The sequence below is a fragment of the Danio aesculapii genome, chromosome 8 (genome assembly GCF_903798145.1).
Source record: "Danio aesculapii chromosome 8, fDanAes4.1, whole genome shotgun sequence".
Classification (NCBI taxonomy): Eukaryota; Metazoa; Chordata; class Actinopteri; order Cypriniformes; family Danionidae; genus Danio; species Danio aesculapii.
Window position 1 is genome coordinate 23,950,788 of NC_079442.1, and position 14,910 is coordinate 23,965,697.

Genomic DNA, 14,910 nt, shown 5'->3' on the forward strand with positions numbered 1-14,910 from the left:
TGGACTAGCCTGGTTTTTGGGGGGTTCTGGCCATTTCCTGGCTGGTCATTACTGGTCTCAGGATAAAGCTAAACCGGCTTGACCAGCCTGCAATATTGAATATTTTATTTTATTTGAAAACATGATTTTTGTCTTATGATATAATTTCCTTTTCTATTTAATTACATTTACACTGTGTATTTCACGCTTAGCGTCAGTATGGAAAGTGCTGCTCTGAACTCACGGATAGGTAAATAAACGTCTCCGTTGTGAAGCTGCATGCAGCATGAGGCTAAGCTGATGAGAATGAAATCAAATTCACTGGAAGAAAACATACCTGATTATCTCAGTCACTCAGAAGCCTTCATAGCCTACATTACAAGCACCAGAAATGCATGATCATCACAGAAAGTACAGTGAGGCTAACATCTATTGATGATGGTAAGACCTGACTTTCAGTTTATAACGAGTGAGCTCTGAATAGCGATATAAAGCGATTACAACAAACAAAATAACAACAACAAAAAAATTAACGTTGCCAAATATACTGTCTGTTTGCGTTATTACAGTTGATTTGATTAATATCAGACTAAACATCTTCACAAGTGAGACAGCTAACGTTAGCTATGTTAAAGATCTGTTATAAGTTACTTGCCCATATGTCGTCTCTGAACAGTGTAAATTCATTAAGGCGAGACACTGAAGACACAAACGCTGTTTCTTTATGTTCCTTTAAATTGTAATTTTTTGGCTTTTTGGAATTTCTTCTATTTTCATTATTTGTTTATGTATTGGTTCAAGTGGAAAGATAATCAAAATCCACATTCAATTGTTTCTTATTTGCTAAATTGTATGTTTGTGTTGCTATATTATCCAATTGAAGTGTTTTTTTAAAGTTAGGGTTTTTCCACCTGCACTGAGCCTTAAATCAAACTTCCTTTTTTTTTTTTTTTACAGAGGAATATGCTCATTGCTCACAAGTTGTCTGATTTTGTAATATTTCATTATGCCAAGAAATTGTAAAAATGTACAGTGATTAAAAGGATAAAAAGTCCTTATATATATATATGACATCAAAATCAGTATAAAAAAGACTACTTTATATTACGTGACTATCTACTTACACGGAAAATAATCATTTGTTACTATGTACTTACTGTGTTTTTACATGTTTTTATGTATACAGATCAATGCATATTGTATTATATATTTAATAATAATGCCTCATTTACATATTTAAACATAAAAACTAACTTTGAAGCTTAAAGTCTGCATGAAATCTAATTTTACAATATTTATTTTGTTAGCACATGCTGTTAGTCTTAAGGTGAACTATTATAACAATTAATGTGCAAATTAATCCACTGAAAAAAATGTTTGTTTTGGTCATCTTTATTCAAAATCTAACCATTTTCATCCACTCTGGTGACTGCTTGTGTGAGTTATACTTAATCACACCCTTTTAACCATTATTTTGCTGAAAGTAAAATATGAGAGGAGCACAAAAATACACCCTCAATATTCAGTTTCAGTTAGAAAAATGTGTTTTTTGAAGCCTGTGACTGTGCGTGGGTTTAAAAAGCATTCAGATCTAAGAAACTATACCGTTTGTACCTTTGACAAATTAACTACGATTAGTTTTATTGAATTAAAAAAAGAAAGCTATGCAGTGTTATTTTACTTTTGATTATTCAATTACTGTACAGTTCAACTGTATAGAAAACAATAAAATGCTTTATTTAAAAACAAATCTTTTAAGTTGTATCTTTTTTATTTATTTATCTATACCTGTGGATTGTTTATTACATTTTATTCACTTCTACACAAAATCAATTTAATTTGATAAATTCTTTTCAAGTAGTTATTCAACTCATCTAAGTGAAATTATAATCATGCCGCAATATATATAGCAGAATAAAAAAAATAGATTTTTCCAATATTGTGCAGCCCTAATATATATATATATATATATATATATATATATATATATATATATATATATATATATATATATATATGTGTGTGTGTGTGTATGTATCTATGTATGTATATATATATTAGTGCTGCACACTATTGACAACACTGAGCTAAAACTATTGCAAAAAACTATCGCAATATCAGATAGAAAAAAAGCTAATCACTTTTATAAAGCGGCTTTATGCAATATTATGAAAAACAATGCAAATATGGATCCACTTGGAAAACAACTTCACAAGGAATTTTTTTTTTTATTGAATCTATACCTTTTTTATTGAATTTTATTATCTATACCTGTAGATTGTTTATTATATTTTATGCACTATACAGAATCATCCCAATCAACATAAAATTATCAATTCTTTTTAAATAGTTATTCAACACATCTAAGTGAAATTGTATTCATATCGCAATATATATCGCAGAATAAAAAAAATTATCACAATGTTAGATTTTTTCAATATCATGCAGTCGTAGTTCACTTGGACTTTAAAGTAATCAATCCACTGGGGTGGTATGGTAATAATAAGTACTAGGTCATTTTTTACCCTATCGATCTGCAGTGTCTTGGAGGTGTTAGAATGACAGACTCAGTCAACATTAACTATCATTGTATGGAAAAGCATGCTAACAATGGTGAGTAGATGGTGACAATATTAAACCATTCTTTAGATCTCAATATAAGAAGAACCTGATTGTAAACATATTTTGCTGCCATTGTTTTCCAGGTTGATATACAACTCCAGAATGACTTCATCATTAGTGCACCAAAGGAAAAGCCGGTTACATCTAAACAAGCTGTTATTACATAGTTAGAACCTGGTTTGAAGTGAGAGCTCTCTATATGGAGATGAACGATGAGGAAGACTTATCTACTAAGTGCCAGAATGCCAGAACGTCCCTTCCTCGTTTTGAGGATGAAAAACCCCTCTTTCACAGTAACCAGACACCTCCAGGCCCCTCTGAACCATTTTTGCTGCCAGGAAGTGATGTGAAAGTTCCATACACCATCAATCGGTATTTACGAGACTACCAGCGAGAAGGCATTAAATTCATCTATCAAAACTATGCCAAATCCAGAGGATGCATCTTGGGTGACGATATGGGTCTTGGAAAGACTGTTCAGGTAAAAGCACACACATTTTTGAGTGTACATAGTAAAGACTGCAGATTTTTTTGTGTAACATACAGTATATGATTTTAGGTCATTGGCTTCCTGGCTGCAGTTCTGCAGAAAACAGGTACATGGAAAGACGTTGAGAACAACAGGCCTCAGTTTTTACTGTCACAGAAACCATCAGAACGAGTTCAGAAGGTGACACATGCTTTTTAGTCAAAGAAAGTCATGAAAAAATATGGGAATTTGTTTGTATTTGGGAACATGTTTCTTAGCTTGGGAACCCTGTAATTAGTCATGTGATGATATTCAGTAATACGTTATATTGTGATGATGAAATGCATACTATTCATGGTGTTATTGTGTGCACTTCCGTATAATGTGAATAATTATTTATTACATAAACTATAGACCTTTTTAGATTGTATTTGCAGTGTTGTTCATCACCGCATCAAATGCTTCAAGACTAAATAACAATTAAAATAACATTTTAACATGTTAATCTGGCCTACGACATGTCATTCTTAAGCCTTTTGCTAATTAGCACTTCACAAAAAAACTCAATTTCTTTAATATTTATTAATCTAAGGTGGTTTATTTTTTAGTTAATGTTTAATAACTTAAGCTGAATATAATAACTCACATTAACATAAGTTCTGTAAATAATATTGTAATTACTTGTTGTTGAGTTTATTAATGTTTGTATGTTTAATAGTCATATTTTTTTTGGAAAAGCTTGTAAACTCAATCCTATTGTGATAAAACTGTATATTGTGATAAAAGCTTTTAGAATTATAGCTACTAGAAAGTCTGATGGCGTTATATGGCTAATGTGTCCTTTATTTTGTGCAATAAAGTGTTTTTGTTTGTCTCTGTTGAGGTTTTCGTCATAGTGGCTCCACTCTCTGTTCTCTACAACTGGAAAGATGAGTTAGACACTTGGGGTCATTTCCGAGTCGTGGTTGTTCACGGTGTGAGGAAGGATGAAGAACTAGCACGTGTACAGAGAGGAAGATGTGAAATTGCCCTTACCACTTATGAGACCCTCAGACTCTGTTTGGACCAGTTCAACAGGTATATTAGTGCTACTGAGTTATTGTGTGGTTTACTGTGCTGCTGTTTCTTTTTTCTATCAAGTATTAATGTTTTTAATAATTTTCAGAAAAACATAAGGGGTGTGAATGCACAAACTAAATAATAAATAGGTAAATAAGTTCACACATTATGTTTATTTGCATACCAACAAAGTTGACAGCTCTCTATTTTAGACCAAACATTTAATACTGTATAAGATGTCCATTCACTGTTGGCTTCTGAGCAAAATGTTAAACTTTGACACTTCAGTCACTTTGAATATGGGTGTATTGGTAACACTTAACAGTAAGGTTGTATTAGTTAACTTAAGTTATTCCATGGTCTGTTGGATGACTTCTAGTTGCACTAACTTAATTTTCCTAGCTACCTCAACTCAATGTTTTTATTTATAGCAACTTACTTTTTGTAGTCACACCAACTTCATTTTTGTAGGTAATTCAACTTTTCTAGTTATTATACTTTTTTGTTGTGCCAACTTGAATTTTTTAGTTACCACAACTCTTTTTTTCTAGTTGCTGCAACTAAGTTTTTCTAGTTAAAGCAGCTTAATTTTTCTAGTTGCACACCATATTTTTTCTAATTGTAATAACTTAATTTTTCTAGTTCTCATGACTTATTATTCCCAGTTGGGCCAACTTAATTCTTCTAGTTCTCAGAACTTAATTTATCTTGTTGCACTAACTTAATATTTCTAGTTACTGCAACCAATTTTTCTTTTCTAGTTACTCCAACTTAATTTTTCTAGTAAACAAGTATTTTCTTCTAGTTAAACCAACTTAATTTTACGGCAACTTAATTTGTTACTGCCCCTGTTTTATTTTAACATTTTACTTTCTAGTGATCTATTATTTAAAATATAAATTATTAAGTATAACGATTTTATTGTTGTTGTTATTTAATTAACTTATAATTTATGAAATATTTAATTGCAATAGTTAGTAATAGTTAAAACTGTTTTAATTGTTAATAATCAGTTATATAATAATAATTATGTAACAACAGTAAATGTACAAAAATAGTAAAAAAAAAAAACTATTTTATGATTTTGTTTTAAATATTTTTTTTTATATTTATAAAAAAGATATATATATTATATAAGAAATATAATATTTTCTTGTTTCAAACAGTAAACCATTTATTCCCTCTAGTTTCTTTGGCTTAGTCTCTATCAGAGGTTGCCACAGCAGAATTCACCGACAACTAATCTGGCATATGTTTTAAGCAGCTGATGCCTTCTAGCCGCAACCCAGTACTGGGAAAACATTAAACCATAGAGCTTTTTTTTTGTTTGTTTTACAAAAACCACAACGAAACATCTCTTTCAAAATGCTTTTTTTATCAACAGTATTAATTGGGCTGCCGTTATCGTTGATGAAGCTCACAAAATAAAGAACCACAAGTCCAAGATCACTCAGGCCATGAAGCGGATGAGATGTAAAGTGAGAATTGGGCTAACAGGAACTATCCTTCAGAACAACCTGGAGGAGCTGTGGTGTGTTATGAACTGGTGAGAAGAAAAAAACACAGATTTTAACCCTAACTAAGCCATTTATGTTCAGTTTGATTTGGGCAACAGTCCCTGCTTTTTTGAGAGAGCCATTATGCTCTATATATCTTAGAATAATAGTTTCTCATTTCATATGTTAAAAATCACATCTGTGTCACAGGGCTGTTCCTAGATGCCTGGGTTCCCTGGGAGCTTTTAAAAACAGGTTTTCAGACCCCATTGAGAAGGGGCAGAAGCACACCGTGACTAAAAGAGCTCTCGCAGAAGGCCGGAAAGCAGTTCAGGAACTTGCCAAAAAACTCTCACGCTGGTTCCTCAGAAGAACCAAGTCCCTCATCAGTGACCAACTTCCTAAAAAAGATGACAGAGTGAGTTCATGTCAAAGAAAATGGTTTAAAAGGATAGTTTGCCCGAAAATAAATATTTATTGACCACATACTCGCCTTCAAGTTGTTTCAAACTATTATGAGTTTTTCTGTTGAACACAAAAGAAGATGATGCTAAAGGGAGAGTTCATTAGTCAGTAGATAATTGTTTTTCAATATTTTAATTTAAACAGTTAAAAATACTCATTGAGATTAAAATGTCTTTTACAAGAGTGACCTGAAGGGGTATTACATAAAAGCAAGATAAGGGATTAAGCTGAAATTTTCAAACTATCCTGGCTGAATTTTCCTAGCTTACTTTTTGTAGTGTCACCAACTTTTTTGTAGTGTCACCAAAATTTTTGTTGGTCGTCCGACTTAAGTTTTCTAGTTATCACAACTTTTTTTTTCTAGTTTTGCCAACTTAATTTTTCTAGTTACCACAACGTATTTTATTTTAGTTGCACCAACTAAAGTTTTCTAGTCAAAGCAGCTTAATTTTTCTGGTTACACCAACATAAATTTTCTAGTTGTGCCAACTTAATTCTTCTAGTTCTCAGAGCTTAATTTATATAGGTGCACCAACTTAATTTTTCTAGTTACTGCAACCAAATTTTTCTATTTACTCCAACTTAATTTTTTTAGTGAACTACATTTTTTCTAGTTTTATAAATACATGTTTTTTTCTAGTTAAACCAACAGTTAAAATACTCATTGAGATTAAAATCTCTTTTTAATTTAGTAAATTTTCCTAGCTTACTTTTTGTAGTGTCACCAACTTCATTTTTGTTGGTCGTCCGACTTAAGTTTTCTAGTTATTACAACTTATTTTTTCTAGTTTTGCCTACTTAATTTTTCTAGTTACCACAGCGTATTTTATTTTAGTTGCACCAACTAAAGTTTTCTAGTCAAAGCAGCTTAATTTTTCTGGTTACACCAACATAAATTTTCTAGTTGTGCCAACTTAATTCTTCTAGTTCTCAGAGCTTAATTTATATAGTTGCACCAACTTATTTTTTCTATTTACTCCAACTTAATTTTTCTAGGGAACTAAATTTTTTCTAGTTTTGTAAATAAATTTTTTTTCTAGTTAAACCAACAGTTAAAAATACTCATTGAGATTAAAATCTCTTTTACAAGAGTGACCTGAAGGGGCATTGCACAAAAGCAAGATAAGGGATTAAGCTTTCCAACTATCCTGGCTGAATTTAGCCCTGCCTCAGTTGCATGAAGGCAGGCTCAATGGGCACATCGGGTTTTATCCATATTTGCATCATTGATTCTGCTCTAATCTTGGCTATCTGCTTTGCTTTTTACATAGCAGAACTTTCTTATCCTGGATCAGCAAATGTACAACAGACAAAGCCAGGATGTGCAGATTAAACTAGGACAAGCCACGCTTTTTATGTTATCCTGGCTTTCTTAATTTTACTTTTGAGCAATAGCCCCTCTGACCAGGCTAATATAGCAATAAACTTACAAAATTTACAAAAACTCAGACATTTAAAACAAACACAAATAACAAACAATACCATAATTATTTAAAATTACACATAACAGAAGCCCAAATCACATATCACAAGTGCAATTTGTCAGCAGAGAAAAAAAAACATAATTTGTTAATAGCAGTTTTGTAAGCAATTCCAAATTATATCAAACTTTTTTCAAGCTCTGTTTGAACCTGTGAAACTTTCAAGTGTATATAACAAATCATTAGAACAACGTTTGTAACGCACCTTCTTGACTTAGAAAACTGAGAAAAATAATATGGAGAAAAACCACAAATTAACAAATATATTAAGCTAACAAGAAAAAGAAGATATTTTGAAGAATGTTAAAAACCAATAGCCATTGACATCCATAGTAGAAAACAAAATGCTATGAAAACACCAGGCTATCAGTTTCCAACATTCTTCAAAATCTTACGTAAGAAAGAATCTCAACAGGCTTTGAAAAAAAAGTGAAAAGTTAAATTTTTGGGTGAACCATCAATTTAATATGATATATCTTTTTAGTATGTGCTGTGATCTGAACTGTCTCTGGTCTGCAGGTGGTGTATTGCTCTCTGACAGACTTCCAGCGGACAGTGTACCGAGCAGTGCTGGACACGGATGATGTGACCCTGATGTTGCAGAGCTCAGGAAAGTGTCCCTGTGGCAGTGGCCGTCCACGCAAGAAGTGCTGCTTTAAACTGAACGCAGACGGTGTGCCGGTCAGACATCTGTACTTCAGTTATCTGGCTATACTCAGAAAAGTGGCCAATCATGTTGCGCTGCTGCAGTCCAAAGATGGAACCAGCAAAAAACAGGTAAGGCATTGTGTTTAGTGGGAATGGTATGTTTAGTATTTTAAAATTTGAGCTTAGTAAGTTTTCTTATTACATTCTCTTATTACATTTATTTAAATGTATATAAATAAATGTTTTGGAAAGAAGTTTCATATGGTTTAGGCCAGTGTTGGGGAAAGTTACTTTTGCAAGTAATGCATTACAATATTGACTTACTCCCCCAAAAAGTAAGTAATTGCATTGCTTAGTTACTTTTTATGGAAAATAATGCGTTACATAACTTTTGGGTTACTTTTTAGGCTTGATCTCTTTCAGAACTTGCACGTCTTTTTCATTTCTTCTGATCAAGAAGCTCTGGAAGTAACATCACACTGTATAACCTTCATTAAACTAAATAAAAAATTATAATTTAAAATAGTGTTATTGTCATGTGAAGGACACTGACAATGGAATTGAAGATCCAAATGCAGGTTTATCCAAGAGAGTTTTTATACAAACAATGATCAAAGCAGGAGCAAACAGGTACATGCATGCAATTCAGGAACGTAGTCATAAACAGGTGAGGGTCAGTTCCGGCGGCAAGCAGCATAAACAAACAAACAAAGCAAGGGTCAAACAGACTAGGCTAGACAAGGCAAGGAAAACGCAGCGTAACGCTCATTAAAACAGAAAAACAAGACTCAGCAAAGTGTGTGCAAATGTGGTGTATAGATAGTTCTCATAATCAGTTTTTGACCATCTTCCAGCTGTATGTAAGTGTGTAATCAATGGAAACCTGGAACAGGTGTGTGTGTGTGAAGCGCATGACAGGATTTGTAGTCCATATGGTGACGGGATTGTAGTCCGAGTGAAGGTGCGTGTTTACCAGCGATCTGCAGTCATGCAGTCAATCTTCTGAGAAGTTCCTGACTCCAGAGCTATACATGCCATATATGCATATATGTCATTGAGACAATACTATTTACTTTTTCTTCGATCTGTTCAAAATAATGAAAATACTTCAGTCACAGAAATGTAAGGCCATCTTGCCATCTTAGTTTCATCTGTTCCCATGGGGAGCGCATTTTTTCATTGAGTGCATGATTCAATAAGACTACGCTAATTTTAATTCATTAGAAAATAGGGGTGGAACGGATCATGGTTGATCTGTGATTCGTACGGGATCACAATCCACCGTTTGGAATACACCTGACCCGCGCATTAATACATGTTTTTTAACTTGTAGATTAATCCTAAATTTGTAATGATCGTAGAGAGATTGCCTTTCGCGTCATTCAAATCACGCGTATGAAAGGATTTAGGATTTCCTGTTAAATATAATGATAAGGGAAGTCGTCGTGGTGGGTTATTTGGGATGTGGTGGGTTTCTTAGGATATTAAAGGTGTTTTCTGTCACTACTTGTTTAGCCTGCATTAATGCATTCAGTGTAAGCTGCACGATTAATCATTAAAAGATCAGTATCTCAACACCCATGCAACAAATTATAAATTGAGGTGACTTGCATATGTTTATCAATCCTTCGAATCGCTGCAATTAAATCTGTGTTTGAGAAACGCAAAAATCAAGAAAGAGATTTCAAACAAAGTTTTAAATGGTCAAATAACACAGAAGTACTGGGAGAAGTTTTTTTATAATAATTTTTTCAGGGTTTTCACCTTTAATTGATAGGACAGTAGAGAGTTTTGACTGGAAAGTGTGGGGAGCAAAGAGAGGGGAAGGATCGGCATAGGACCATGAGGCAGGTATCGAACTCGGGTCATCATGAGCACCGGAGTGCATGTGTTGACGCACTAACCATTTATAGTTTAGATAAAACCAAAATGGTAAAGATGATAATCACCATAATTTACTTGATGCTCAAAAAATTTAAGTTGTAGGCAGCAATTACATTATTTAATCCAATATTTATTTATCCAATAGGTGGCGACAACCAGCCACCAAAAACATACCACTGAATAATTTTTAAAAAATGATACATTTAGCAATGAAACAAGTTTTATGAGTGAATAACTGAATCATTTATTGAAATTGAGACTAAAAATAAATTCTAATGTTAGATTTATACATTTAGTGTGAATTTTTTACAGTAAATAAATATTAATAATCACAGCTGATTATTTTTTCATATTATTTTATTATTTTCTTCTTATTTTTTTAACAAAAATACAGGTTTTAAGTTTTGTTTGTTAAAATCAAAAGTTTCTTGCAGTACTGTTTTTGTAATAAATGGAAAACATTTTTGGCTGATCCAAAAAATGGTCCGATCCGTGACAAAAAAAACATAATATGATCCAAACCGTGAGATTTTTGATCCATTACACCGCTATCAGAAAAGTAACATTATTACATAACTCGCATTACTTGTAATGCATAACCCCAACACTGGTTTAGACTACACTTTATTTTTGCCGGTTACAATAGTCAATTTATGGGTAAAGTATGTAAAACTTTACAATAAGGTTTCATTCGGTTGATGTTAATCTATTTACTAGCATAAACAAATAATGAACAATACACTTATTACAGTATTTATTAATCTTTGCTAATGATATTTTATGAAAATAAATGTATTCATTATTACAATAGTTTTTTTTAATTCATTGTTTTATTTAAGTTATGTAACGATAAAACACTAACTGGTTGAAAATTTATTAAAATATGCAAAAATTCTAATGTCAAAATGCAAAGCAAACCATTGGAGTTGGAGCATATCATTTAAATCTCAAAGTAGTGAAGTGTCTTTAGAAAAGTTTGTGTAATTTCTGTTCATCTTGTCTGTGAACTAAACATAGCAAAATAGTTTTCACAAGTTTAGCCATGCTTTGTTTACAGCAGTAACCCGGGAAACAGTGTGTGATTTCTGTTCATAAGCGCCACCTGCTGGCAGAGTTAGTTCTCATCTGTTATTTCCTTCAGTTCTGTGAAACTATTTTCGTAAAAACACATGAAGTCAGACAGACCACCCTTTTTTTCTTCAGATTTTATAATTATACTGTCTAGTTTACATTAAAAAAGAGCCAATCAAGCATGTAAGCTGCACCATTGTTTGGATTATGATAATGCAGATTATGATTCCCTTTATATGAAGTGTCTTTTTGTGTTTTTGGGTTTGTTTTAAAATTTCAAGTTAGTTTTGTTGTATTTCAGTTTCACAAAGAAACTTGCAGCAACAGTCTACTAAAAAGACACTTTTTCATTAACTGTATATTTGATCTCCTTTTTTTATTATTGAGGAAATTAAAATTGTGAATCCAAACTTAAGTTCAGTGAATCAATACACCCTACTGAAGGCGTCGTGCAGTAAATTTAGAATGGCTCAAATGGACCATATCTGTATCATCATCCTTATTATCTTTGTCATTCTTTACATTTTTTTTGTATTTTATTTTGACCACAGGAGAAATACGTGACAACCATTTGCGAGCAAGTTTTTAGGAAATTTCCAGATTTCACTGAGAGATGTAAACAAGCTGCCTTTGAAGCAATGTCTGACCCCATGTACAGTGGAAAAATGAAGGTAAGTCATTATCCTTATCAAGAATTTCAAGAAAGTCGGCTTTTCAGTAGATGAAAATTTGTAATCATGATTTATGTTCTTGTTATGTGACTGTGATTAATCACACAACCATCATGCAACTAAGCAAACATTATTTAGGACGTTACTGTTTTAGATGAAATTAATATTTCACCCAAAAATTAAATTTACTCACCTTCAAATGGTTCCAAACCTTTTTGAGCTTTTTTATTTTGTTGATAAAAGAATAAAAGACGATATTTTGGAGAAAATTAGTATCCATTGACAGATTGTAGAGAAACAACTATTATGGAAGTCAATGGTTACAGGTTTTCAGCTTTCTTCAAAATATCTTCTTTTGTGTTCAATAGAAGAAACTCAAAATGTTTATGACAAGTGAAGGAAGAGTAAATAACAGGGTTTTTTTTTTCTGTTTTGTGTGAACTATCTCTTTAACACACTATTGTAGTGTTATTTCCCACAGTGTGATCCACAAGGGTTTGTGCTTTTCGGAAACAGAATAACAGAATATGACAGTTCTCATCTTATTAAGCTAAACAGACACTTGAATGAGTAATTGACTGAAAGCTGGCCACAAGTAACTGTTCTGTCTGCCATCTGTGATGTAATCAGCCTGGTTTCTCTAAATTAGAGCTTTTTAGGACTGATTGTTTGAATGCGTTCGCTTGTCATTGGACTGAACACTTTCCAGGAATTTAGTGGCTTAAATAATCTGCAAACAGAGAAGCAAAATCAGGTCAAGTGACTGTAGATGCTCAATTAAATAAATTCCTGACAGCCTATATCATGTAAATGTGAGACCTAATATATATTAATAATTTAAATTATATATATAATTTATATAATATATAAATTATATATATATGAGCAATATCTTTCCAGTAGCAGTGTGATATGGCTGTATATTGGCCCTGGTGGGAGGCGTGCGTTGGCTCAAGGCTGAGGCTAAGTGCCTTAGTGTCCTACCAGTGACAATATACAGCCATATAGCACTGCTGTGAGTGTGATATTGCATTTATAAAACAGTTCGATGGCATAATCATGTATATAAAAAAGGAAAACAAACACAGTCTCAAAAATGCTTTTGTACGAGGAACTATTTTCTTCCGCCATTTCTTCACATCTGCAGCTGATGTCAGAACAGCAGAAACTGTTGTTTCATCACAAACGTCACTTTAGAGCGAGTATTTGAATGATTCTCTAGCGTAATGTCTAAAGTGATGACAAAACAGCTGATTTTGCTGACATATTAACATTATAAGGCTAACATTATGACAATGATTAACGCTGAAAAAAACGAATCAATGCACACACTACCAGATTACTATAGTATAAGTGCAGCACTACAACATACAAAATAGAGATTGACTCAAGCCATGGTCACACTTCCCTTTTTGCCCCATAAACTTATATTCAATTGATGCGAATGTGGCAGACCGGAAACGCAAGCTTGTGTGGCAATTTTTAAAGTACACTGCATTGGAAAGTTCAAGCCTGGTGAACTCTGACCTGCGAAATTGTATCACATGACTGCGTGAGACCAATCAAAAATCAAAACATGACCTCTGTGGAAAGAAATATAGAGTAATCGCTCGTTTTTTTTAAATGTCTAATCATCTTGTTTAATCCGGCCCCTTTTCGCAGCAACGTACGACAGAATTTCGCAAGCTCAAACTCTCGTGTGACCGCAGCTTTAGAAAGTCACTTTCTTGTTCTTTAATGATTTGTTCATCTGTAGAAAACACAGTTTTTTTTTCCTTAAAGACTTATTATGCGTTCTCTGTCGCCATCTTCTGGCGGAACATCAACCGTTTTAGCTCTGCTCTTTATAACAGGCTGATGGCTGCCAATGTGCTGAATCTCTGAAATGATAAATATTTAAAATAGCCAATGTCCTTATAAAGAAACTGCATAGTTGCAGTCTAAACAACTACATTCTCGCCTAAAACCTCAAAAGTAAATTATGTCATCCAACAGCTGCAATATTTGTCAAACTGAGTCTATTGATCTGCTGCAACTCAATGTGGGCGGAGTAATACACAAGGCAAGGGTGAAGAGGCTGTATGAGTATTGTTATTACAGAAAATTGCATGGCTATCAGCCAATCAGATTCAAAAACCAGACATATTATTTTTTATTAAGATATGCTGTACAGTAATGTAAAATGTAACTGTTATATAAACAATACATAAACACACTTTTACTGGTAAACATATGCATATAATGCCTGAACAAAATTCTAATTTGCAACATAACTGATTCGTTTGCATTTTTGAACATTATTTCAATGACAAAAAACTAAACTTTCCACAAAATACCCAAAAAACTGTTTTAATTTTGCAAGGCATGCAAATTAATGTACAAGCCCTCAGTTTAAAAGAGTGTTTTCTGTTTGGATGGTACAGTTATTAGCATTGAGGGTGCTCGCATCATCAAACAAACAGCCCAGAAATACCTCCTTGCCAAGTTATCTTCATTTCCAGTCCATTCCGGATTTTTTCCCTGGCAATGTGGAGAGTAATAAACCCTCTTGTGGCTCGCACTGGCCCTGAGCTGTCTTTCCTCACAGCCTGGTGGATACACTTCCTTGAGAAATAACAAGGACAGTATTTAAGGTTTCTTCAGGCCTTCTTTCAAAGGTTTCCCCCCTTCCCTTCAGCCGGAGCATCTTGAGGGTGCTGTTATTGGCAGATGCTGAGTTACTGGCCGATTCACAAGAATGGCCGCTGGTTTTTGAAACATCAGCAATAGAAAGAAAAGACACAGGGCGCTCTGTTAATTTCTTCCCAGTGGTTACTGACTGACGTCTTATTTCTCGTTTTCTCATGGCGGTTAATATCAAAACCTACGAGTTATAACTTAGTATGTTAAGCTAGATTGTTTTCTCCCATCATCGTTTTGAGAAGCGTGTCCTGATTTTCTTCCTGTTTCAGGTTATGCAGAAATTACTGAATCACTTTATCGCAAAGAAAGACAAAGTTCTACTCTTCTCTCTATCCACCAAGGTAAGATGCGAACAACAATTTATGAATATAAAATGTACTTTT

The 14,910-nt window shown here is 33.2% G+C and overlaps 1 protein-coding gene across 2 annotated transcripts in view; it reads left to right on the forward strand.

Annotated features, from left to right (window-relative positions):
- Positions 1–256: 256 nt before the first annotated feature.
- Positions 257–14,910, forward strand: part of ercc6l2 (excision repair cross-complementation group 6-like 2) — a 32,200-nt gene continuing 17,546 nt past the window's right edge. Inside the window, exons 1-10 of one of the 2 annotated variants that reach the window (XM_056463455.1) lie at positions 257–420; positions 2,520–2,592; positions 2,685–3,082; positions 3,161–3,271; positions 3,954–4,147; positions 5,514–5,675; positions 5,836–6,043; positions 8,091–8,348; positions 11,726–11,845; positions 14,797–14,868. In XM_056463455.1, coding sequence (XP_056319430.1) covers positions 2,801–3,082; positions 3,161–3,271; positions 3,954–4,147; positions 5,514–5,675; positions 5,836–6,043; positions 8,091–8,348; positions 11,726–11,845; positions 14,797–14,868 — 1,407 coding nt within the window. In that variant the 5' untranslated portion in view covers positions 257–420; positions 2,520–2,592; positions 2,685–2,800. The remainder of the gene's footprint in view (positions 421–2,519; positions 2,593–2,684; positions 3,083–3,160; positions 3,272–3,953; positions 4,148–5,513; positions 5,676–5,835; positions 6,044–8,090; positions 8,349–11,725; positions 11,846–14,796; positions 14,869–14,910) is intronic. The other variant, XM_056463456.1, reaches the window with a different exon arrangement.